The sequence below is a fragment of the Suricata suricatta genome, chromosome 7 (assembly GCF_006229205.1).
Source record: "Suricata suricatta isolate VVHF042 chromosome 7, meerkat_22Aug2017_6uvM2_HiC, whole genome shotgun sequence".
NCBI classification, from domain to species: domain Eukaryota; kingdom Metazoa; phylum Chordata; class Mammalia; order Carnivora; family Herpestidae; genus Suricata; species Suricata suricatta.
The window spans coordinates 101,444,904-101,470,977 of record NC_043706.1 but is presented as its reverse complement, the minus strand read 5'-3'; the positions used below and the strand labels follow the sequence as shown (position 1 = coordinate 101,470,977).

At 41.0% G+C, this 26,074-nt stretch overlaps 1 protein-coding gene across 1 annotated transcript in view; it reads right to left on the bottom strand.

Moving 5' to 3' along the window:
- DCBLD1 (discoidin, CUB and LCCL domain containing 1) overlaps positions 1 to 26,074 on the bottom strand; it is a 65,132-nt gene that overhangs the window by 9,523 nt on the left and 29,535 nt on the right. The window contains exons 3-7 of the mRNA XM_029943284.1: positions 19,354 to 19,488; positions 17,856 to 17,907; positions 15,009 to 15,081; positions 6,984 to 7,117; positions 1,761 to 1,819 (exon numbers count right to left, since the gene is read on the bottom strand). Coding sequence (XP_029799144.1) covers positions 1,761 to 1,819; positions 6,984 to 7,117; positions 15,009 to 15,081; positions 17,856 to 17,907; positions 19,354 to 19,488 — 453 coding nt within the window. The remainder of the gene's footprint in view (positions 1 to 1,760; positions 1,820 to 6,983; positions 7,118 to 15,008; positions 15,082 to 17,855; positions 17,908 to 19,353; positions 19,489 to 26,074) is intronic.

Below are 26,074 nucleotides of genomic sequence, written 5' to 3'. Positions count from 1 at the left end.
CAGCAAACTGAAATGTGTTTTAAAGGCGATGGGAGGTTAGCAAATAAAGGCCACACTCCTCTCCCTGGAAAAAGAAGACATATTCATACCATTCTCCTTGAAATATTTTCCTTTATGCTGGGAGAATATTTAAATAGAATATATTTCATGACAGAGGGATGCTGGGAGCCGCCGAGCTCTTGGCTGCCTCAGGCAAGGATACATCGCTCTCCAGGGAGCAACCAAAAAACAAGATTTACATCTGGAGGCTGGAGAGTGCCATTTCCTGGTCCAAGATTTTGGCGGCGGTCATGCTGGGCCAGACGTAGAATGGCCAAGGTGCACAAAAGATCAAACCGCATTCGGGAATGCAGCGTTAAGCCTCCCCTCCCCAGCATTTGCAGACGCTAGTCTGCGGCTTCCTTTTGATGCTGTGTCCGGAGTTTGGAGTTTCGTTTTGGGTTGTTCCCCTTTCTCTAATATTCATTTAACTCTGTTACCTGGCAACCGACCTGGGTCAGTTCCCCGCCCCAAACCATATATAAGATACAGGTTTTCTGGAAGATGAAGGAGAGGAAGAAGAATAAAGAAGAGAGGCTTGATCAGAAACCGTGTGCTGTCTTCACTCTCTGCGCCCCCTTTCCTGCCGTTTCTCTCCCTCCCTCAGGAAAAGAACCCAGGAGGATTCATCACCTGGCGGGCCAGAGCGGGACAGACAGAGGGACTAAAAAGCCTTTATTTTACATACTTATGTTTAATCACTTTATTTATCTTTTATTTATTTTTTAATTTTTTTTTTACCATTTATTTATTTTTAAGCAGGAGAAAGAGAGGGAGACACAGAATCCAAAACAGACTCCAGGCTCTGAGCTGTCAGGACAGAGCCTAATGCGGGGCTTGAACCCATGAACCATGAGATCATGACCTGTGCCAAAGTTGGATGCTCAATGAACTGAGTCACCCAGGCACCCCTAATCACTTTATTAAAAAAAAATTAAACTGTAATATTCAAAAGGTTTTTCTATTAAAATCTAACATAAAGGAATTTATCTTAAAATAAATGTCATTTAAAATTTTCATTCTTTTTTGGAAAAAGTTTAAGATAGCTGAGATTATAAAGAAAAATATTTTCTGCTTAATGATAATTAAGCTACTGTTGTGTGTATTTTTAAGCCACAGCATACTTGGTGCTGTGTGACCTGTGGAAAAAGAGAAAAATAAAACCCTTTAAGCTGTATTATTGGAGGGATATGGAAGAACAAAATACCACTAAAAATTCTAAAATACCAAATTCTTTTTATTTATTTATTTTTATTTTTTGAAAGAGAGCACAAGGTGAGTGAGGGGTAGAGAAAGAGGGAGAGAAAGAGAGACTCTCATAAGGGGCAGAAGGCGGGAGGGAGAGTGTGGAGCCCAAATCGGGGCTTGAGCTCACCTGATGCAGGGCTTGAACTCACAAACAAGAGATCATGACCTGAGACAAAGTCAGATGCTTAACCAATTAAGCCACCCCGGCATCCCACAAATTCTTTTTTTTAAAGTGTTTATTTATTTATTTTGAAAGCGAGAGAGAGAAAGAAAGAGAGAGACAGACTGAGACCAGGGGAGGGGCAGAGACAGAGGGAGAGATGGACAATCCCAAGCAGGCTCCACACTGAGCGTGAAGCCTGACGCGGGCTTCGACTCATGACCACGAGATCATGACCTGAGCTGAAATCAAGAGTCAGATGCTTAACCACCAACTAAGCCACCCAGGCACCCCTAAAATATCAAATTCTTACGGAAAACGTGGTCCTTACCATCGGAGGTAAAGAGAAATCGCTTGTCTGACAGGGAACCACTGAAATAATAAACACAAACGTGAGGAGGTAAGTTGCTTACCTGGATCTTAATGACCGACGCAGCACAGCACAGGGTTCGCAGAGCCTTCCCACACCTCACAGGGTCCTCACGGCACCCCAGCAAGGCTGTTATTGTCGGTCACTGGTGTTCCACAGACCGAGAACTCAGGCCCACTGAAAGCAAGCATCTTTCCTAAAGTCACCCAGGTGACAGGTGGCCGGGACTCTGAGTCACTGCTGTTGGATCAAAATCTTGTGCAGTTTCCCTCATGCCACATTGTGTTGGGAAGGAAAGCGCACCATCTTAGGAACAGCCTTAAATCCCAATTAATTAATACCCAGCAACGGAGGCAGAAGGAATGACTGCCCGGATTATTCCCTTAGCTTCCATAGTCACCTCACAGCATCCCAATCATTGTCAATCGTCAAGGACAATGGCGAGAGATGGAGAAGACTGACCACTTTTAGAAAAATGACCATGGGTCGTGCCCCGGCGGTGCTGCTCTGGGGACAGCCTCGATTCAGTCTCTCTCCAGTCACACTCCTGCCTACTGTAGCAACTAATGCCAAGCCGTAAGCCAGCTCGTGCTTCCGGATGATGAGGTGCAGCTGTAGAAAGTTCACAGCATCTCCCTGAGCTGGCCCTGATCTGGGCCTCACTGCCAACCTGGCCTTCATCCCTGGGCCTGCGGACTCTAGTGCTTTCACGGCTTGTACTGCTCACACAGGCACACTTAGCACATCAGCCTCGCTCGCACTTGCCTCCTTCAGTGGAGAAGGCATTCCGGAGGCCTGCGACCGTATTTACCTTTCAGTACATGCCTCACGAAGTCAGCAGTATAAAAATATATAGACTAAATAGAAAATCTGGACGTCTCAAGATTAATCTTAACGTGCATCATACTTATTATATTAGATATTAGAGAGAAACACACAGAGATAGATGTCACTCTTGTGATCAGTTATTTTACAATCTGAGAGTACTGCTTATTATTTTAAATGTTTAACTCTGCATTATAGGTGGCGACAATGGACAGAGAGACTACTGAACTGTGACACCCACACAGAGCCCAGAACAGTCTGGACAAGAGTCTAAGAATCTTCCCGTCAAAGCCTGGCTGCTGTTGTTGTTTAGAAGTACCAGGTAGTCAAAGTTGCTGGAATGGACTTTTTCTTTCACATTCCTTGTCCACTCTCAAGCAGACACTCCACCGCCCTGCTGTCCCACATAAAGGTTCTGCAACAACCTGAATATAGCGCAGACACCAATCACTTCTGACATGAAAACGCAGACCCACTGGAGTCGCAAGACTTGCCGGAACTCAGGGGTTGGCAAAGGCTGGGTGAAGATCCAGCTCTTCTAACTTAAAAAAAAAAAGGTACACGTTGTTGCAATTCACCATTTAAAGTTTTATTAATTTATTTGGAGCCTCTATTTGACTGATTTTTTCCATTTTTTTAGAATGTTCCTGCACGAAGTATCCCACTTTAAATTTTGCCCAAATAAGCACCCATAATACTGTGGCAACCCAGAGGGCCTAAACTCACTCCCACCACCACGAGACACTAAAATATTTATTCTGCTGTTGCTGAAAAAGAGGAGTTACGGAAAGAAGGATAACTGGAGTTAACCCCAGAAGACGCAGCCAGGGAAGGCGCTGCTTCTTACACCTCCCTGCCTGGCTTGTTTCCACTACCAGCTGGAATATGTTTTCCATTTCACTCTAGTAAACTAACTAAACACAACCACTGAGAGAATTCTATTGGTAAATGGGCCTCCTCTTCTAAAAATGAAAACCCCCAGGAGGCTGGAGTTCTGAGGCGTCCACACATCAGGGTGAACGAATCCCATCAGATTCAAGAACTGCCCGCCTTCCCAGAGGGCTAGAGGAGCAATGGAGAACAGGCTGAGGTCAGCTGACAGGAAAGCCTTCCCCGCTGATGGGCTGAGCCTTCACCCTCAGTGTGAGGTCAGCCTCTCCTCCTGATTCCATTCTGGTCTCCTCAAATCAAGGAAGTGAGCTGACCCGGATGAAGCCCAGAAGAGCCTTAGATATTTACTTTAGGGACTCCTTCTTCCTCAGCTGTGCTGCTTCCTTCTGTGTTTTTTCCTGAACACCAAACAATCGTGTGTGGGAACAGAAGTTCAATGGCCGCATGTCCAGTGGTTCCCCGGCAGCAAAACAGCGCAGCCGAAAACAACGGCTCCCTGAAGATTTGGGAATCAGAATGAGTGGAGAAGATGTATTCGCATGTGGTAGACTCTTCTCTGCTCAGTACAAAAAAGTCAAAGCAAAATCGGAGCTAGAAAGAAGGGTCCTTGATATAATTTGCAATAACACAAAAACTGGACAATTTGTTCAAGTAACTACATGGAATGTGGAACAAAACTCTTCCTAAGTCATTAATGGTTTTGATTTCTATACACTCATCACTGCATCAATGTTTGATTCAGATTACATAAGGCGGCTTCATCTGTATTCAGCCCCGGAGTAACTAAAAACATGCCTACTTTTATGCAACAGTTTAAATATTTTTTTTTCTAAAGTAAAATAAAATCCTGGTAGTAGAAGTTAAACTTTTTGCAGTCCTACTCTTCTATAAAAGAAGCACTGAAAGGTATACAAACATAGGAAAGAGAGTCCAAAAAACAGATTTAACACGAGAAGTCCAGTCTTTGCTCCTATTTGGAGATATAGCACCGAGCAAATCTGGGCCACAGCCCACTATCTTCCTGAACTACCGCCTGAGTATCAACACATCAAACCATAAAAAACAACAAAAACAGATCCTCGAGAGTCAAGATCAGGCTGGTGTTTACAGCTTACTGTGCATAAATAACCACTTTTACTACAAATCGGGATATAATATTTATGCTCCAGGCAAACCAGAAGAGACTCTTAAATATAGAGAACAAACTGAGGGTTGATGGGGGCGGGGAGAGGGTAAAATGGGGGATGGGCATGGAGGAGGGCTCTTGCTGGGATGAGCACCGGGTGTTGTACATAAGCCAATGTGACACAAGTTATCCTAAAAAAAGATGAATCTGAAAAAAAATAATATTTATGTTCCAGAAAGTCTGAGGCAAATATGTAAGTGAAAAAAATGTATATACATATGTATATACATATGTATATATGTGCATGTGTGTATATAGAATATATACATATACACTTATATATAGTACATGTATAGGCGCATATATGTATGTATAAAATACATGGGTGTGCATACATAAAAATCGTGACACACACATATACATTTTATTTATTTGAGTAAGGATTTTAGTTTCTAAAGGCATTCTGTTACTAAGCTTTTAGATCTTAAACTCTGGCACAAATTTGGAAGTGACTTATCTTTGAATGTTCAGACAATATAAAAAGAACACTTCGGGGCCTGACAAAGTTACAAGTCCTATCCAGAGGTAAGGTAGAGGGAAGTCTTGACTATGGCAAGCAGAGCACACAAACATCGCACGGTGAGCCTGCGCATCAGAGGGTGCGGATGACTGCCTTTTATAGATCACATACAGTGTCACTTGCATTGCCTGTGGAAGACTTGGACTGAACACCCTCTCCGGATACTCCCACCTGCATCCCTGACTCAGAATTAACCAGTGGGAGCTCCGTCTTTTCTCCTCAGCCACCCACCAGCCAGCACCCTAGCCGTGAGCATGGTGAGCTGACCGCCACAACTCCTCTGGTGTCCCTCCCTGGGCTGTGGCTCTGCTCCTGGGTCCCCAGATGCTTTGTTCCCGCCTTCCACCACACCCATGGTCTGCTTCCTCATGAAGGTGACCTACCCAACTTCAGCCATTGCTTCTAGATCCCCTCTCTGTGAGCTTAAGCCAACGCCCCAATCCAGAAGTGAGTTTTAGTCTAAGTTTACTTGTGAGTTCATCTATTGGTTCTTTGGAACTTAAGATACATTTTCCTATAAAAATCATATTATAACTTGTGGTCAGAATCCCGATTTGAAGCACCAGATTGCTAAACTAAGCTAGGATACATGTAAGTAAAAAGTAGAAGGAGAAGGGGAAAAATCACTGCATAACTTCTTCAACCTGACATCAGAGGCACTATATTTATGCTAACTAGGGAATCGATCTACCCCCTTATGTGGTTTTTTTAACCAGCTGAGATGGTCCACATCCACTGAGAGAACAGAGCAGGGAAGCATGATGGTCAGGTTCTTTCTGCACACAAGCAGCGACCACACCAAAATGGTGGGCCGGGGCCGGGGGAATCCACACACACACTAGGGAGTGGTAGTGAATACAGGCCCTGACCTATTTTTTCCTGCTTTTGGATCCTGAAATGTCTGCAGTCTCTGTCTTGTGCCATATGCTCAAGACCAAGACTATGTGACAACCTGTCCAAAAAACACAGGGTCATGGTAGCAGGAAGACATTTCTGGGACAGATAGGGAGGGAGGAAGCAAGAGATAAGCATGTGATTTGAGGATCACCTTTCTCTCATATGGCATCCACCCACGGAAAGCCTCCCTCTGGCCCCTTCCAAGCTGCCTGTTTCTATGGGTGGATACCTGACCACAAGGCAGACTTATATTTAGTTCTAACAGCTCTTGCTTTCCACTCCAGAAGCTGAAGAAACCTAAAAGCATTAAAAGTTGAGGTTGAATGTTTAGCAACTGACATACTTTTTTTCTCGTCAAGCTAAAAGAGCAGAGAACAGCAAACAGAGAGGTTAATGTTAATAAAAGTCCTTTTTTTCCACTACCCAACTCGTCACTATGAGCTTGTCTGTAAGGATCCTCTAGGGGAGCCTGGTGGTTCTACGGGGGCTTTATTTCAGTTCTCTGTCTCCTTCAGTAGTTTTGGTAATATTGGAGATAACAGGTAATCTACTACAACTGGACAAACCGAAAAGGCTCAGGCTTCGTTCTCTCCTACTAAAGCACCTCTGCCCTGTAACTTCAGATGTGTGCCATTTTAATTTACGTGTCAGCATAACCAGTGAGCTCTTTTATTGCTGCATTTATCTTCCACAAAGACACCACAAATGCTGCTTTAAGCATTCACACACATTCTTCGCACCCGACAAACCCTTGGGATCATATGCCCACTGTCCTTTCAAAACTGTGAGCTGATAAATTACACCTTTGGGGTTACCTTCCACTCAGAACAGAAGACAAAGTACTTACTCTTTCGAGAGCACACCATTGGCGAGGATTCCTTCATACCGACTTATCCCCTTGCGTTGAAGCACGCTGATCTGACCTCCCAACTCATCTGCAATTATTCCTGCGTGGATGGCAGCTTTGCACAATACAGAGGTCTGAAACACAGCAATGTCGTCACTCGGGGCTACTCAAGAACACATTAAAATATGGTGGGAGTTTCCCATTTTGTTATAACACATGACCCATGACATTGCTACACTGTAATTCATGTACATAAAAAGTAGAATAGGAGGGGAATATTATCACATAACTATCTCAGAATGACATCAGAGTCGCCAATTTATGCTAACTTGGGAATCCACCCACTAAAGAGAAAGTAGGTAATTTAGTAGTGGTGACCCCACCTCCCACCAGTGAATAATGAACACCTCCCATGGTCATGCCTTTGTGTAGGCACCTCCCACTGACTGCACTGGGCCAGGTAGTTTGTTGTTCTGCTGCAGAGAACATGGATCACCCAACTGCCACACATCTCACTGTGGCCACCTATGACACTCTGCCCCCAGATGATCTTCCCACATGATTGTAGAAGCTGTTCTAGGCAAGGGGAGATTAAGAACTGACCAGCCCAGGGGCCCCTGGGTGTCTCAGTCAGTTAAACCCTTGACTTTAGCTCAGGTCATGATCTCACAGTTCACGGGTTCAAGCCCTGTGTCAGGCTCTGTGCTGACAGTTCAGAGCCTGGAACTTGCTTTGGATTCTGTGTCCCCTTCTCTCTCTACCCCTCCTTTGCTTGCTCTCTCTCTCTCTCTCTCAAAAATGAATAAAAAATTAAAAAAAAAAAAAAAAAAAAGAACCGACCAGCCCAAATTGCTGACCCACAAACTCATCAACAAATAAAATGGCTATTATTTTAAGCTACTCAATTTTGGGGTGGCTTGTTAGGCAGAAATAACTAAACAGTTTCTTACATCTGGTTTACCAGATAAACATACCAAGGATCCTTTGAGAAGGTGAATCTTCCATACCACAGCTTCATTTTATAATTAATTTAGAGGCTGAACAAGGCATTAAATACAAATTGTGATACCAGCCACAGAATATTAAGTGGAAAAAAGACTTCATAAAGGTCTTAGAGCAAACAAGATGAGCATCCCAGGGCCCACAGCCTCCACCTCATTTCCTGCCTCTGGGAGGGTCAGACAGCTGATGCCTGCCCAGGCCTCCAAGTCTGCTGCCTGGAGTGACAGACGGAGCTGGAGCACCTCACTGGCCGATTAGCAGATGGCCTTGGGGTTGGAGCTGGCACATTAGAAGCGGGGCTGGAGGAAGGACTGAACTTTTCCATGAAGTCCCCAGGCCCCTATGTCCCATGGGCACAGGCCTGCCTGGCAGGGTGGTTAGACAGTGAGCCCAGGACTAAGGGGCTGAGAAGAATCATTTTCTAAATAATCTTTAGCAATGCCCTACTACTCCATGATGGCTAATGACAATAAGGGAAGAGCAGCTCATGAAATTATGTCTTGATAATGGGACTTGGGAATTTCTCTTTGTGTTAATGTTAACATTGTTACTTTATCTGTAGTGGAAAAACTCTCTTGGATTTAGGTTACGATATACGGGGGACCAAAGAGACCAATCATATTTTGTTATAATTGTGGTTGAAATAAAGTTGAGAACTTCTGTAATCTTTAGAGAGTGTATATTTCTCAAACTAGATTTGATTTGGGGAAGTGAGTCAGTCTTACAATAATGGCTATCAGAAACAAAAGAGGGGACAGTTCCTGATGAGAAGAAATAAGAGAATGGTGGGAGATGGATGCAGATACTACCCTCTTTGATTCTGGAGAAAAACAAAGGATTAGAAGGCAAGAAAAAGGGGTGCCTGGGTGGCTCAATCAGTTAAGCCTCTGACTTCAGCTCAAGTCATGATCTCACGTTCTTGGGTTCGAGCCCCACGTTGGGCTCTGTGCTGACAGCTCAGAGGCTGGAGCCTGCTTCCCATTCTGTGTCTCCCTCTCTCTCTGCCCCTCCCTGCTCATGCTCTGTCTCTCTCTGTCTCAAAAAGAAATAAAACATTAATTTTTTTTAAAAAAAGATGAGAAAGTGTTTTATTTTTATTCTTTTTAAGTTTATTTATTTTGAGAGAAAGTGAAGGAAGGGCAGAAATGGAGAGAAAGAATCCCAAGCAGGCTCCACACTGTCAGCACAAAGCCTGATGCAGGGCTCAAACTCATGAACTTCGAGATCATGACCTGAGCCAAAATCAAGAGTCAGACGCTTAACTGACTGAGCCACCGAGTCTCCCCTATTTTGTGTATTAGTTTTTAGAGAGAAGGAGTGAGTGTGAGCTGGGGAGAAGCAAAAGGACAGAAAGAATCCGAAGCAGGCTCCACTCTTAGTGCAGAGCCCAATGCAGGGCTTGATCCCACAACCCTAGGACAATGATCTGATCCCAAATCAAGAGTCAGATGCTCAACCAACTGAGCCACCAAGGTGCCTCCAAAATAGTGATCTTTAAACTAAATAGGCAGCTTGTGTTCTTATTTTTCTGAATGTTCCTTCCTTAAAATGGTTTGTTACCACTGTGTGGATTCTTGAGAGTACAAAATGGAGCAGCCAGTTGTAACAGAAAAGCCTTTAATTTAAATTTGGCAATTTAGCTCATCATCCCAGCTTTGCATCTAACTCTACTAAGTCATGTCACTGCTCTGGATTTGGCCCCCACCCCAATTCCTTTGTTCAATGAAAAGGCTGGACTGAATGATGTCTAGTATCTTTTCTAATGGTCTATTACCTTGTGATTCTAATGGGCATGCTATGTACCTACTATTAGGTCCATGTAGGCCTGCTTAGGTCTCTCAGCCCCAAGATGTAAAGCAATTGGTCCAGTGGTCTATGGGGCAGATAATCCCACTGTCCCTGGAGTCATTGATCTTCCTTGGAATTTGTTCTAGGGATGGGGTGGTCTTTAACCCAGGAGCCCTGCCTTGTAGAGAGCTCTCACTGGATGTGGCATGTCCCAAGGGCTCCTTGGTTACAAGAGGACAGGTTCACAAGTCAGTTAGCAATCTGGCCTACCAGTGTCATTGGCCAACACACATTCCCATTTTCCACAGTAATCAGCATTGAGGGACCCCAGCAGTATATCCCCTTTTTATGGAATTTATTCAACTGCAGCTCACATTTTTCCATGATATTAAATGCAGGTCATAGGATACAGCTCCAGGAGAATAATCACCAGATCTGGCTATTACATTTTTATAAAATTATCAGCCCTTTCAGGATTATTTTCTTTTAAAAAAATCCTCACCCAACTAACTTAAATAAAATAGATGTTTACCTAAATTGGGGCTTTTGGTGTTGATTTTAAATTTTTACTTTCACTTAAGTGGATTTTTGTAAACATCCTTTTGAAAAGGAAATTTATACTTTGATTTTCTAGCAATTTTCGAGGTCTAAGCCTCACTGAAATGTAAATATAGGAAAGCCATATCACTAGCCTGTGTTAATTGGTGAACTGGCTTCTACTCAAATCAAATAATTTAAATGTAATTCTTCATTTACATTTCCTCAGACATCTGAGAAGAACACCCGCATGGTTCACAAAATTGCAGGTTGATGGCATTAAACATTTCTAAAGTTCACTAACCATGAAACATGGCTAAACAGATCAGCATGAAGTGAGACTACATCAACCTTCTTCTTGTTAAATGTTTATTTATTTATTTTGAGAGAGAGAGAGCGAGAGCTGGTGAGTGTATGCTCTCAAGACTATGTTGAGACTACATCAACATTCAAGGCGATCATCAAATCATCCCAGAACTGGAGTATTTTCTTATGTCTTCCTTCAAGAAAAGTCATCTTGTACTGGAAAGTATTGACAAAGTATTAAAATAAAATTTAATATAAAAGTAAGCACTTCAGGAGTGCCTGGGTGGCTCCACTGGTTATGCATCCAACTCCTGATTTCAACTCTGGTCATGCTCTCATGGTTCATGAGTTCAAGCCCTGCATTAGGGCTTGGGATATTATTCTCTCTCGCTCTCTCTTTCTCTTCTCTCTCTCTCTGTCTGTCTCTCTCTCTTTGCCCTCCCCTGCTCATGCTCTCTCTCTCTCTCAAAATAAACAAGACTTAAAAAAGCAAATACTTTTCTACACATTTTTAAATGATAGTAAAATGTTAAGTTATAAAAATGTGTTCCACAATCTATCTTATGAACTGTTCCTATGTCGCTACGGTCTTTGTAATTACCATACTGGCAACATTTTCTTTTTCTTAATTTTTTCTACTGTTTATTTATTTTTGAGAGACAGAGAGAGACAGAGCATGAGCAGGGAAGGGGCAGAGAGAGAGGGAGACACAGAATTCGAAGCAGGCTCCAGACTTTCACCTGTCACCACAGAGCCCAATGCGAACTCACGAACGACAAGATCATGACCTGAGCCAAAGTCAGACGCTTAACTGATTGACCATGCACTCCAGCAACATTTTCTTTGCAAAAGTTATTTGCATTCATTTTAGAAATGTTGGAAAATTTGAAAACAAAATCAGTCATACTGCTTGCTATCACCTGGAAATAAGCACACACTATTATAATGTATCTCCCTGTGGCTTTTTGTGGGTGTGTACAATAGGACTGGTTTCTCCCCTTCTCCATCTAAACCAGGAATGCACGGTATATACTGTCTTCCTGTATTCTATAGTACTTCTTGAATATTCTGGGGGTAAGGAGAATTTACTGAAACAAGTTATTAAGTGATGCCTTAAAAGCAGATAGTACAGTCAGCAAACTTGAGAGAAGGTGCCATGAGAGGAACTATTCTAGGGACTTTTTTTCCTTTTTTTTAATGTTTTTATTTATTTTTGAGAGAGAGAGAGAGAAAGAGAAAGAGGCAGTGTGAGCAGGGGAGGGTCAGAGAGAGAAGGAGTCACAGGATCTGAAGACAGGCTCCAGGCTCGAGAGCCTGGTGTGGGGCTCAAACTCACAAACCATGAGATCAAGACCTGAGCTGAAGTTGGATGCTTAACTGACTGAGCCACCTAGGCACCCCTCTAGGGCCTTTTTGTTTCTGGTTTCCAGGTAAGGCAGATCTCAAAGAGAAGCCCATCCTGCTTAACTAGCGTGGCAAACATATATCAATACAGATGCCTTAATTCATCAGTCAAGGAGACGGAGTCACAGAACCTTAAGAATTCAAAAAGAACTTTAAAGTTTTCCACTGATACTTCCCAACAGACTGTCCCTCTCTCCGTCCCACAGCACCTTCCCACACAGATACAGACCACGTCTGACAAATGGGTTAACATCTACACTTGACACCCCCGGGGACCAGGGCTCACCATTTCCTGAGACACCCAATCCCACTTTGCACTGCTCAGTTATTCCTTACATGTAACTAGAACCGGCTTCTCTATAATGTTCACCCCCTGACCCCAGTTCTGCCTTTGGGAACAACACAGAATGAGCCGATTCCTTTTCTGCAATTGTTCTTTAGGACAACATACTTCTTCCCTGACACAGAGCACCTGTTTCTTCACAATTTCTCTTGTAACTTGTTTTATGGATTCTCTTATCCTGACCTACAGAGTATGCTTTGGTCTTGCAAAGGCGCAGGAAGGAAGTTCCAGGAAGGACTTGCTACAACTGAGCACGTTTCCTAAGATGAAGGAGGACACACTCTATGATAACCTCCAGGATCTGTGCCTCCTGGCATTCCCCCACTGATAATCCCTCTGGGTTCAGGTGGGAGCTCTGGCCTTTGTCTAAGTAAGAGAACAACAGCAAAGGTGGTGGGATGCTACCCCGTGGTAACATTACATACGGTTGTAACCTGTCTGACTAGGAGACTCCTTTGTTGGGAAATTCTCGCTAGGTGGCTTTGAAGGAGAAAGTAGTGTGGTCAGATAGGCCCAAAGGGCACGGAGCTGAGGAGAGCCTCCAGCTCAAATCCAAGAAGAAACTAAGGTCTTCTGTTCAACAATCCTCAAGTAATTGAATACTGTCAACACCATGTGAGCTTAAAAGACAAGTTGAGCCTCATATGAAGTGCAGCCCTAACTAGGACAGCCTAGATGCACCCTGTGAGATCCTGAAGCAGAGAACTCAGCTGAGCTCTGCCCAAATCCTAACCCAGAGAACATGGGAGGTAACACATGTGTTATTTGAATCTTCTAAATTTGTAGTCATACTGTTATGTAGCAACTGATATGTCATATACCCACAAGATCAACATATACCAAAAAGGCACTGATAAGACTTCTTTAAAGAGTTTTAAAAATATAAATTTTCCCTCAAGATGAAGTTGTTCTGAAAGCAAATGATATGAAACTAGCTACAGAGTTAAATAGGACTGTTTGCTACACCTATAGATCCTGTACTCAGATCTAGCATTCCAGGAAACCATACACCTGTTACACTAGAAAACAGAGCTCTGTCAAGAGGAGAAAGATAAACAACTAAAATAAGAAAAAAGTGATGCTATCTCTCTTGCTGCACATAATTCTTAAGTTTCTTGCATGGGATGTTAAAATAACAAATAGAAACTTTCTATCATTAGGGGAAAAACTATACTTCAACTATTTATTTCTCTTAATCTCCTAAAATCATTTAGAAATAGCCTGTGCCGGGGTGCCTGAGTGGCTCAGTTGGTTAAGCATCTGGCTTCAGCTCAGGTCAGGATTTCACATTCGTGGGTTTGAGCCCCACATCAGGCTCTGTGCTGACAGCTAGCTCAGAGCCTGGAACCTGTCTTCAGATTCTGTACCTCCCTCTTTCTCTGATCCTTCCCTGCTCATGCTGTCTCTCTCTCTCTCAAAAAATAAATAAAAAACATTAAAAAAAAAATCACACACTTAAGAAATAGCCTGTGCCAAGTATATCTTAAATCAAGGTATTGTAAATCATTTTGAGATTCAAACAATTTCTAGGTCAAATGAATATCTTATGCCAATCTTGTAAATAAAAACAATACATGAAAAAGAAAACAAAGAGCAAAATCTGTTGCTTCTAGAATCAGGATATACTAAAAGCAAAAATTAAAGCCAAGTTTGTTTTTCCCCTGCTAGAGATGAAATTAACAATCACCTGGAACATGTATGGTTTTTTTCCATTCATGAAGACACATGTCAATAACTCTTTGGAAAATTCCAACTCTACACAGACTTTCACATTTCTAATAACTCAAGCCAATTCCCATATGCTGTAACCTCAATTATTTTATTTTTTTTAATGTTTATTTATTTATTTTTCAGAGTGAGAGTGAGAGAGAGAGAGAAAAGGAGAGAGAGGGAGGGGCAGAGAGAGAGAGAGAGAGAGAGAGAAAGAGAATCCAAAGTTGTCTGTGCTGTCAGAGACAAACCATGAGATCATGACCTGACCGGAAACCAAGAGTTTGATACTTAACTGACTGAGCCACTCAGGTGCCCCTGAATGCAACTATTTTAAATAGCAATGTTATTATTCAAAAACCAGATATCAAATTTCCAAGATAGAAATCTGCAAATAATAAGAAATGAAAGACTATGTAGTATATGGAGACAGGACATATACTTTAGGAAAATAACTTCTTGTGAATTTATTTTTCTCTGGGAACAATGTATGTAACCAGAGAGTCTCATTCAGCAGAAGAAACGGGGGTGCAAGCAAGGAATAATATAGAAGTGCAGGCTAGGTGGCTTCACTGCTCCCAGACACAATGTTGTTACTTCGTGATGTGATGTGAATGTTCATGTCCTTGGCTGTATTTTATGAATCAGCTGGAGCGTTAAAATAAAGAAAATAAATGGAATCATACTCAGGGTTGAAAAGGGCTTTGTTTGCCATTTCATTTACAGCATGCTTAAGTGGAAATGCTAAAAATAGGAATGAATGCATGCATAACCTTGGTTTTTAGACTTACTATTTCATTTATTCTCAGAAAAGAGAAAATTGAGCATTTACCTATGAGGCTTGAGATCTTATCTGACTTTACTTCAGGATGCATTTAGGCAGAGAAGTACTTTTAAACTTCCTCCCTGCCCTATAATTACCCTCAGTTACTTACATCTCTGTATCCATCTACCAGATTCCCAGAAATGTCTCCTGCTATGTCTCTACAACCAGCTGGGCAGAATTTACTAGAAAAAGAAAATAAAGAATTTGTATTGTACCAAATCATACTTAAACTAAAAAGCATAGATTATATTTAAACATATTTCTCCTCCATAAAACATGCAGGAGGGAATTACACTGCAGTCTGATATTCAAACCACATCTAAATTTGGACTAGCCACAGTCTAAGTGCTTAATACCCACACATGGCTAGTATTAGACACTGATGGTCTACATTAATTATAAATTACTTTTACAATTGGGAGAAAAAGTGTACATATTTTTTCAGTTTCATTGTGGTATAATTAAGAAATCGTAAGATATTTCCAGTATATATTGTGATGATTGACGTTACCCAACTAGTAAGTTCACATATCCATCCTCTCACATATTTTAATATCTAAATACACAAACATTTAAAATATATGTAATACATGTATTTTTGATGAGAATATTTAAGTTCTACTCTCAGCAAATTTCAATTATATAATACAGTGTTGTCTGCCAGTCAGGTTACATATTAGATTCACCTTATGGCTGCATGCATTAATCAAAAACAGTAATATCTCTGTATCAAATACATGAATAGTCATATTAAGTCCAACAGAAAGATGAAATAGACTTGTTAATACAGTTCGATTTTGCTGTCCAATGAATTTAAGGTCACATAATCAGGTACTGCCACCAAACGAGTTACAAAAACCTTTTGACTTTTAAAGCTTTCTACCTATCACAGTTATGGACGAGGGAGTGTGGACATGTATGTCACCATACCACATCTTCAACTAAATACTACAGAACGGCTGAGTTACTGCCTACATGATCTGGCACCATAACGTCACCCTGCAGGCCTGGATATATTCTTTTCTGTAGGACAGGAAATGACCATCGATGCCTGCAGGCTCTCTCACCATTGGGACTCTACAGGTACAGCTGGAAAGATCTCAGAGAATGTTGGCATATGTCTATATTGAATGAATGGCAGCTATAATTACTGGTTATTTTCTATTTTGTTTTCTAATTATTTAAATTATTGATCATTTTCATCTTTGTTTCTCTACTAAATAATTGATAATGCTAGAACTGATTCTGCATATAAAATAATCTTATTTATTTGAATGTCTAAGATGGTCAGGACCATAAACTCTTGAGCCTCCCTGAGCAAGCTACTTCACTGCTTGGTGTCTCTTATTTGCAGGCCCTAACAGAACTTACTTTGCAGGGATGCTGGAACATTCACATGAGTTATTTATATGCAAAGGCCAGGGAGCTGTCATTGGCATTAAGAAAGCACTCTAAGCTGTTATAGCTAGTGTTAGTGGTGTTGTTGACAATCCTCTCTAGAACACTGGTTCTCAACAGGGAGTGAATTTTGCACACCCTGGAAGACATCTGGCAATGTCTGGAGACATTTTTGGTTATCACAACTGGCACATATAGGGTAGAGGCCAGGGATACTGGTGAATGTCCAACAATGCACAGAACAGCTCTCCACAACAAAGAATCATCTAATCCAAAACACCAGTAGTGCCAAGGTTGAGAAATCCTGCTCTAGACTCTTACTTTACAGATGAGGAAATGTATATTAAAGAGATTAAGTGATTTCTCCAGTTAAAGCAAAGCTGGGATCAAAGTTTTCATCTCCTATTCTCAGTAGGTTTCTCCTCTGTGGGAAAGACAAAATCAATTTCCTCTGAAAGTGAAGGAATTCTAAAAGTCAGTTGCAAATGCTGGCCAGGTAATAAACACACACACACACACACACACACACACACACACACTCTGGGCTCCATTATGCTTATTGATACTATAGTAGAGCTTAGGAGTCAGCAAACTGTGGCTTATGGGCTAAATCCTTGCTGCTGCTTGCTTCTGTAAATAAACTTTTATTGAAATACAGCCACATGTATTTGTTTTCATATTGTCTATGACAGCTTTTGCATTGCAGCTACAAAAGAAACTATGAATGAATGCAAAAGAGACTGGGTGACCTGAACAATCTAAAATATTTACTATCTGGCTCTGGCCCTGGACAAAAGGTTTGCCGATCTCTGCTATATAAGAAATCATTTCAAGTATTTCTCATTAGTTATAACATAAATGCTGTTACGGGTGCCTGGGGGGCTCAACCAACTGAACGTGTGACTCTTGGTTGATTTCAGCTCAGGTCATGATCTCACAGTTTGTGAGACTGAGCCTGTGCAGGGGTCTGCACTGGCAGCATGGAGTCTACTTGGTATTCTCTCTCTCCCTCTCTCTGCCCCTTCCATGCTCACTTGCATGTGCCCTCTCTCTCTCTCAAAATAAGTAAAATTTTATTTATTTTTTTTTAAAAGAAAACTTTATTATTTTTTTATTTTTTTACAGTGAGACATTTAGATTTTATTCTAATTGTAATGAAAAGTCATTGGGGAGATTTTAATATGATCAATCATTTTGCAATGAAGAATACACTGGAAAATCTTTCAGGTAAAATCTGGAGACTAAATGAACCTAGAATAATGCATATATATGGATAATTAAGTTTAGATCTTTGAGGCTCTCTGGACAGCTGCTTTCACACTTATGACTGCCTCAGGCCTCATGTTAGCAAGATGTTTTACAATTTATCAAATACTTAATTGTTGTACTTTATTTTTTATTTTTATTTTTATTTTTTCAAAACAAGTAAAATTTTAAAAAAAGAACATAAATGCTATAAAAAATTAAATATATATAAGGTATTTTATCTGGTTAATGTGAAGGAAAACAAAATGTTCAGCAACATACGACTGCAGCAGAGCTAAGACACTGTACTTACCTGTATTCTGGCTGCAGATAATGGTTAGCTCGTTCCAAGCATGTTATTAAATCTGTCATAAAATAAAGGTAACTGCAATTAGGAGCCTGAATTGAAGTTAGGACCCGCATGCTCAAAAAATAATAATAATAAAGAATTTTAAATAAAAGAATTTAATAGTTTTAAATAGAAAAGAACTTTTAAAAAGCGTTTATCCATTATCTAGTTACTATCTGAATTTTTTCCATTTAAAAACAAATCAAAACTGAGAACACTGTCTTCAGGATTTAATCAGTTTCCTCCATCTCTCTTTTCTACGACCAACGATGATTTTTCAGCAGTTCTCCAATTGAAATTGAGCAATTTCTCCAACAGAAACGATTTCAAACAGAAAAACCAACGCCGACCCACTACTGTCTACTACACACCTACCAAGATCATGTGTATAACCTCCCTCGGTAGGAGGGAAACAATTTCAAAAGCCTGACGTAGTTCACAGAGAAGGTTTGGGGACAAACCTTCATTTAGCAGTTTAGCTAGGGGCACCTGAGTGCCCATGAAACCACATGTTTACTGAAAATACAACCTTTTCACTTTGATCGGTCAGGACCAAGGACTGAAAAAGACTATGTTCTTTTCTTTGGAGTATAGAACTGAAAGAACGCTCTGCAAAGGAGATGTTAAGGTTCTGTGGATTTTGATGTATTTAGATCAGCTGTGTATAGTTTCTACAATATTCCACACTTGCTGCCACGGTTCGTTCTTTCCTTAATATTTTCTATAGTTCTTAGGGACAATGTATGGTGAACACTAGCCATGCTGGGATTGGCCAAATCTGATTGGCTGGGAGGGAAATGAATGGTGCACCCACTTCCCAGAGCACTTCTGGCCATAGGGGACTGAGTGCAGAAACTCTGGGCACGTCTGTGACCCAGGGCAGACACAGAGTGAGCTGCGCAGTCACTACTCTGGGGCACGAGTGGCCTGGGCAGGAGGCCATGCTTTCCTCCCTTGTCAGTATTCACGCTCCCTTCTCTCCTGCTCAAGTATCAGCTCCATGGTTAAGGCACAGTGTGACAGTGAGTTCACATGTGAGTCACACTCACATGCCTCCTCTGTGCTAGTGCACTACTACTATATATGAATGGGGGTGCGGTGGGGGGGGACAGAGATGCCACTGGTTAAACAGTTGTCCCGCTAAGCTAAGCAGGGTTGGTGGAGGGCTCCAGAGGACAGGCAGACCTTAGAAGCCAGACCCTAAAATAGCCCTGAAAATGTACCATCCAAGGTTTCTAGGAAAATGAGATCAACTCTTTCCAATATAGGTCAGCTGACCAATCTAATAAGTTTGATACAAGTATTCTGAGTTCAGATCCAGCTGCTTACAATGACATAACATTTCTCTCTTCCTATAATTCTCTTCCTGAGGTCACAATTCTATCCAGAGATGGTCATAAGTAGTAAGAGGAATTCTTAACAGATACACCTTTACAGATTTGTGTTGATTCTTTTGCTATACCTGGATGGTCGCTGCTGGCATAGGTCAGCAAAAATCCCCGTCCTGAAACGTGAGATCCACTCTTAAAGTGAACAGTGACTTCACTTGTGTTCAGTAGGATTTCTTTGGGAACGGGCATACTTCCACAATATGGTCCTAAAAACAAAGCATACTTTTGGCACATTCAAAATTTAGGCCAGCACAAAGAATGGATATATTTCTTTCCTTAAAGGTCAAATTTAGCAGACAACACATATATGAGATGGTAATCTGTACCCAACTGAAGTTTTGCTTAATACTGGAACGCTAATTAGTGCTTGACTGTGGACTTGATTGTACTGACAAACCAAGGGGTAAGTGGCTAACTCCAGATAAGCAATAGGCTGGAACTAGTTAATTGTGAATAACCCAAGAGATAGGTTCTAGTTTTTGTAAAAGAAGGCTAACTAAGGTTCAATCCATTAGGTAGTGAAAAAAGTGGCTATCAGAAAAGTGGTAGTCTAGGGGCCTCCTAAATTTGCCCAAAGAAACTCACAAATTTTCTTTTTTCAAGGAGGGTCCAAAATTAAAAAACTGCCAACACGTGGTAACAATCTTGTTTTCATGCAATTTATACATTTCTCTCTCTCTTACAGTACCTTCTGATTAAACCATATAATTTATTTTGGTTTGCACGATGAAGTTTATAAAAAGGAGAGGAGGGGTGCCTGGGTGGCTTAGTTGATTAAGCGTCTGGCTTTGGCTCAGGTCATGATCTCATGGTTCGTGGGTTCAAGCCCCGCATTGGGCTCTGTGCTGACAGCTAGCTCAGAGCATGGAGACTGCTTCAGATTCTGTCTCCCTCTCTCTCTGACCTTCCCCTGCTGCACTGTCTCTCTCTGTCCTCAAAAATAAATTAAAAACATAAAAAAATAAAATTTAAAAAAAAGGGGAGGAATCTCTAAGGGCTTTTGAAATACCACAGTATAAGTGATACAGTTAAGAGAATAACACATTGTTTCTAGATTAAGTTGCCTGGAAAGCAATCGGAAGCTCAATGAACTTTCAATGGACAAAATTAGATTTGGAACTAAACAATAAAAATGGACCTTCCTAAGGCTACTCAAGTTAAAGTTCAGTTTGGAAACTGTCATCTTAAAAGTCATGTATGTTGGGGCGCCTGGGGGGCTCAGTCGGTTAAGCATCGGACTTTAGCTCAGGTCATGATCTCACAGTTCGTGGGTGGGTTCGAGCCCTGCATCCAGCTCTGTGTTGAGAGCTCTGAGCCTGGAGCCTGCTTCGGATTCTGTGTCTCCCTTTCTCCCTGCCCCTCCCTCAACTCATGCTCTGCTTCTGTCCCAAAACTAAATAAACAAATTTTTTAAAAGTCATGTATGCAAGACATCATAATCTTAAGAAAATAGGGATTAGCAAGTAAATTTTGACAATAGGTATTCTTCATTAACTTCTCAAATAAAAAGGATGGGAAGAGTCAGCAGCGACATCAGGTAAGAGTCAACAGTGACAACAGGCCAACAGTGCCCACATTAGGTTAAGGTAGGAGGAGAGAAGAAAGAAAAAGGTCCAGGAGAGGATCATGAATTCAACTAGGTACTCCTCTCCTGCTATACAGAACCCAATTTCTCTACTGTCCTTCCAGGTCTCAAATTCAGAAGATGCAATAGAATAAATGAGAAATGCTGTGTGCTTCCCTTCGTGCCTCAAATCTCTGTTATTCCCTTTTATTGAATGAGAGTGAAATCAAATAAGAAAAGATTATTTACCTCTTTAGAGACACTCATCATATATAATTACTTACATGAGTTAATACTAGCAAAATGCTTAGAATACTGCCTCACCTGAGAACTACAGACATTACTTCATAATTAGTACTGAGTAGTTAAATAAATAAATCTGTTAAACCAATTAAATAATGCTTGTTTCACTTTTAGACCACATTAAATGGAGTTTGAAACTTTTCTATCCATCACTTTATCCCCAGCAACTTATACAATACTTGGTACGTGGTGGCCTTCCAAATATTGTTAGAATCGAAATGAACCTAAACGTTCTTCTATTTGCAACATTTTTAAGAAGCCAAACCTGATTATGAAGATGCATAAAAGATTTAATCCTGGCATTTTACAATATCATGAAGGAGTCAGGAAAAGAAAACATAAATATTTTCTTATAAAATATCATAAAGGAGTCAGGAAAATAAATATATGGGTGTTTATGAACTTTAATAGTGCTCACAGCATGGTAGATAGGCAGTTTATACTAAATCATTTTTGTATAAAGTAGAAAGATGAGCATTTTTTCAAAATTAAAGTGAGTCAGGTTACTGTTCTTTACTTTTCCAACTCATTCTTATTTCGTGTATACTTGAAATTCCTTTGTTTTCTGCACAGATAAGTGAAGATACTTGCTTTGCAAATCTAAGAGTAAAAATGAAATAACTAGTAACTTCTTGATCCTGTTAAATCAGAATATTTTTCTAACCAAATTTATCTTTTCCAAGAGGACGTAATAACATACTCATCTCCAAATGGTGATAATGATACTAATCTCTCTAATGTCTATAGCATTCCAATGAGTCCTAATCAAACAGTGAGGTAATCAAGTCTAAATTGATCATCAGTGAGAATTTGCTTGAATTCTCTTTAGTTGAAATATATTTGATATATAGCACTGTAAATTTAAGGTATACTATGTATTCATTTGACATATTTATGTACTTCAGTGCGATTGTCACTATAAAGATAATTAGCACTTACATCATGTTACATAATTGGAATTATTAGTCTCTTAGCAAGTTTGATGATTATACAGTTGACCCTTGAACAATGTGGTGGTTAGGGGCGCCAACCCCTGTGCAGCTGGAAATCTGTGTGTAGCCTCTGATTCTCCAAAAAGTTGATTACTAACAGCTAGTTTTTTTTAATTTTCATACCAATACTCTACTGTTGATCAGAAACCTTATCAATAATATAGTCAATTAACACATGTTTTATATGTTATATTATCTCTATTTTATCATAAAGTAAGCTAGAGAAAAGAAAGTATTAAGAAAATCATAAAAAAGAGAAAACAGAGTACTGTATTAAGAAATGCATATGTAAATGATCTGCATAATTCAAGCCTGCATTGCTCAAAGGTCAACTTTAATTCAATACTGTTATCTACATTCACTATACTGTGAATTATATTAGAGTTTATTTACTACTTGTTACAAGCTTGTACCCTTAAATAACATCTGGCTTATCCACCCCACCCACCCCCAGCCCCTGGTCCCCATGCCCTTTTACTCTCTGTTTTTATGAGCGTGGCCTTTTTTTTGATTCCACAAAGAAGCAATATCATCAGCACTTGTCTTTCTCTGTCTGATTTAATCCCACTTAGCATAATGTGCTCATGGTACATCCATATCATTGCAAATGGCAGGATGCCCTTCTTTCTCTTGCCTCAATAACTGGATTTTTTAAGATGTTTATGGAACAGTCGAAAGGAAAGGTTGCAACACTGCATATATTTTACACGAAGAGATAAGAGCATGTTTCATCACACTAAGTTGTCATGCAGTGTATACAGTTTCCTACAGCAAAGAACCACGTAAATATAGGAAAACTCTAACTTGGTTGTATTTTCCCAAAGTCATGATAGGAATGTGAACTGGGAAAAGTTCAAAGGTAAAATGTAAAAACATACACTCCTTTAATCACCTGTACTCCACAGGCTCCAGACCCTCTTCTCTTCTTACAGAAGGTCTGCAAAATGCAACTAAACCCTACGGGGCATGGGATGGAGCCTCCCTCTATCAACGCAGCATTAGAAGTTACTTTGATGGGTTCATCACGGCACAACCCTCACAACAGCAGAAAGCAGCTTCAGTCCAGTGTGGAGGCCAGAAGTCGGATGCGTGCGGTGGTATTGCCTATGGCAAAACATCCAAATTATTTCCTGTCTTAAGGCCTGACAGACAGATTCCCTTTCACAGAATGCAAGTTTACAACTGCATTCCTCGAGTTAAAAGGAGAAAGAGATGAAAAAAGAAAAATGTGACTGCCTGCGAGAAGGAAAAATAATGGGAAAGCACTGAAGGGTCCTACCAGCCTGTTCCAAGCAATGTCTTCAGTTCTCAGCCAGACCCTGTGGAGGATTCTATCTTTTCTTATGAAAAAGCTTATCTCCACCCTCGCCTGGCCAGACAATATATTTCACGGTTAGTACTCTCCATCCCTACTTTTAAAAAGGGTCTACGCCTATTATTTAAACAGTCACAAAGACAATTCCAATGGAAACCCAAATGAGAGCTTGGTGACTCTGACCATGGTTACGGTCTCTGTCCTGGGCAGTGTCCCTGGACTGGTAAACCCGTCTCAGGTCACAGATGGGATGCATCTTTCTTGAGGGCGTCTTAAGAACATGAGCAGATCTCAGTGTAGGACTCAGAGTTCTGCACGGGCGTTTGCGTCACAATCGGCAGTGCTGTGTGCTTTGCAGCACTCAGACTTGCTAGCTCGGACTCTCCCTCACCTCTGACCTTGTCAGTGATCTTCACCAGCCCCAGTTCCCACCAGACCCAGGCACAGCAGAAAGGCAGTTAGTTCATCAAGTAGGCAGACAAATCAGGAAAAATAAATACCTCTACCTTTTGTGAAACAGAATTTGTAGCCCTGGATTGTGGGAAGAGCTATCAGTGATACCAAATGGAATGGCACTGTGGCATTTGGCACCAGACATGAGACCAAGACCTAGCAGACAATGGACTGATTCCTTGGACAAAAGGATAAAAGGCCAGGAACCATAGGAGCTGCCTTCATTGAGCACAGTAGGCCAGTTCCTCTCAACACATTCCTTGTCTGGAGCTACTGTTCCATGAGCAGCTGAGAGGAAACTCTTTATCTTTCCTTGTGTGAATAAAAGAAAACTGTCCTACAAGGAAGAATAAACTGTCTGCCCCGAGCCAAGCCCAGAATCCTCTTGCGTCTCTGGCAATCTGACAATCTGCTCTGTACTGCAATTTATGCTACGGCTGCATTCTCCGAGGACAGTCTGGGACTCTACAGTACACGGCGGCAAGAGTAGTGTGGCTAACCGCTCTAAGCCATTTTGGGTGGGCATGTGCTTTTCACTCTGAAACTGATGAAACTAAGCTATTGTTTCCTCTGTGAAAGGGGGTGTTTTAAAAATGGTGGGCACGCCATTCATAAAAAAAGACTCCTCCCCATCCATGACCATACTCTCAGTGGTGAACAACAGAGATCAAACAGCAACCTAACTCCTGAGAGCTCTGTCATAAATCAAATTAAACAACAACAAAGCATCCTCCTAAAAACTTTCATTAACCTTACAAACACCCTCTGAAACACACACTTAATGTCTCATGACAGATAAGAACATGCTGATGAGCCTAAGTGACCCTTCCAAGGGAGTGTTGCTGGTAGAGCCACCCGCTGCCAGGAAGGTGATGGCTGGCGCAGCCCAGATTTGTGCTCGGAGGCGTGCTGATAAAGCAATCTCTAGGAATGCTGAAGCTGCAAACGCCTTCACACTTGTGTCTGTTTTCCGTTTGCTTTCTCAGTGAAGTCAGATGGCAAGGTCGTCCTTGCCTGCCAATTGCAGTAGGGTCATGGTACAAAATTACAGAAGTTTCAGGGCCATTTTCTTTGAAAAGAAGAGAAATTAGCATAAAAAAGGATATTCCTGGACTATGCTATTAAAACCAGAGTCACGTAAGAATGTAAGTGGTATCCCTGGAGAGTTTTGGTCTCTGGTTCCCAGACAAAAATCAGTGACAGATGATAAATGAACCAGGCAGATTCCAAGACAAAGGTGCAGCTTTCCTTGGGGCTGTGAGATGCAGGTCAAGAGATACCGAAACACCAGAGCTCACAACCCACCTAGGCCATTCCCTCTCTCTCAACAAAACGTGGCAGTACTGAAACTAATCGCGGTGTCTCCAGGGAAGAAGGATGTGGGGAACAGGGGGAGGCCCAGAACTTTTTTCCCTGAGGCTTATGGTTATGTCAATGAGGTACCTTGTGTGGAAGATTCTGGCCAATGTAACCTATTTTTAGGATTCTTTTTTAATTCTATCATGGCATAAAAGACAAAACAAAATAAAATAAAAACAAACAAATAAACAAACAGTAGTCTTTCCCAAGAATGTCCACCAAAGTAGACCCAATCAGAAGAGAATATACTTCTGAGGCCCAAAACAACTTTGCACAAGCTAGAAATTTCTTTAAAGGCTTTTGTTTTATTTTTAAAAGTCATTAGAACTTTGCATTCTTCATAGTATGTCTGGGAGACATAAACCATTTATAAAATAGAAGCTACCAATCTTGTGCTTTCTCCCTATTTAGGATTTAAAAAAAATCAACAGACAGGGTATAGTGGAGAATGCCAGATACGTATCTTTCTAAAACTTATCATAGAAGTCTTGTTGCAGTTAGGAATTAAAACGCTTAGTATCGTTTCCCACTTCCCCATTTCTCTTGTTCCTAGCGTAATACAAATATCAACGGCTGGCTTCCCACCACTCTACTTATAGATCACTGACAGTGGTTAAAAAAAATACCGCGAGTGGAGGTGGAAGTACAGGAAATGTAAGAGAACAATTCTTGGCCTTCCTGGTTTTTCTATATCGTAAATCATTTAGCAGACCACAACCAATTTAACCAATTTACCATTAGGTTCCTGTGGTAAGCTGGTTTCTTTCTATCCCTAACCACAATGCTTCCTTAAGCATGTTGACTGA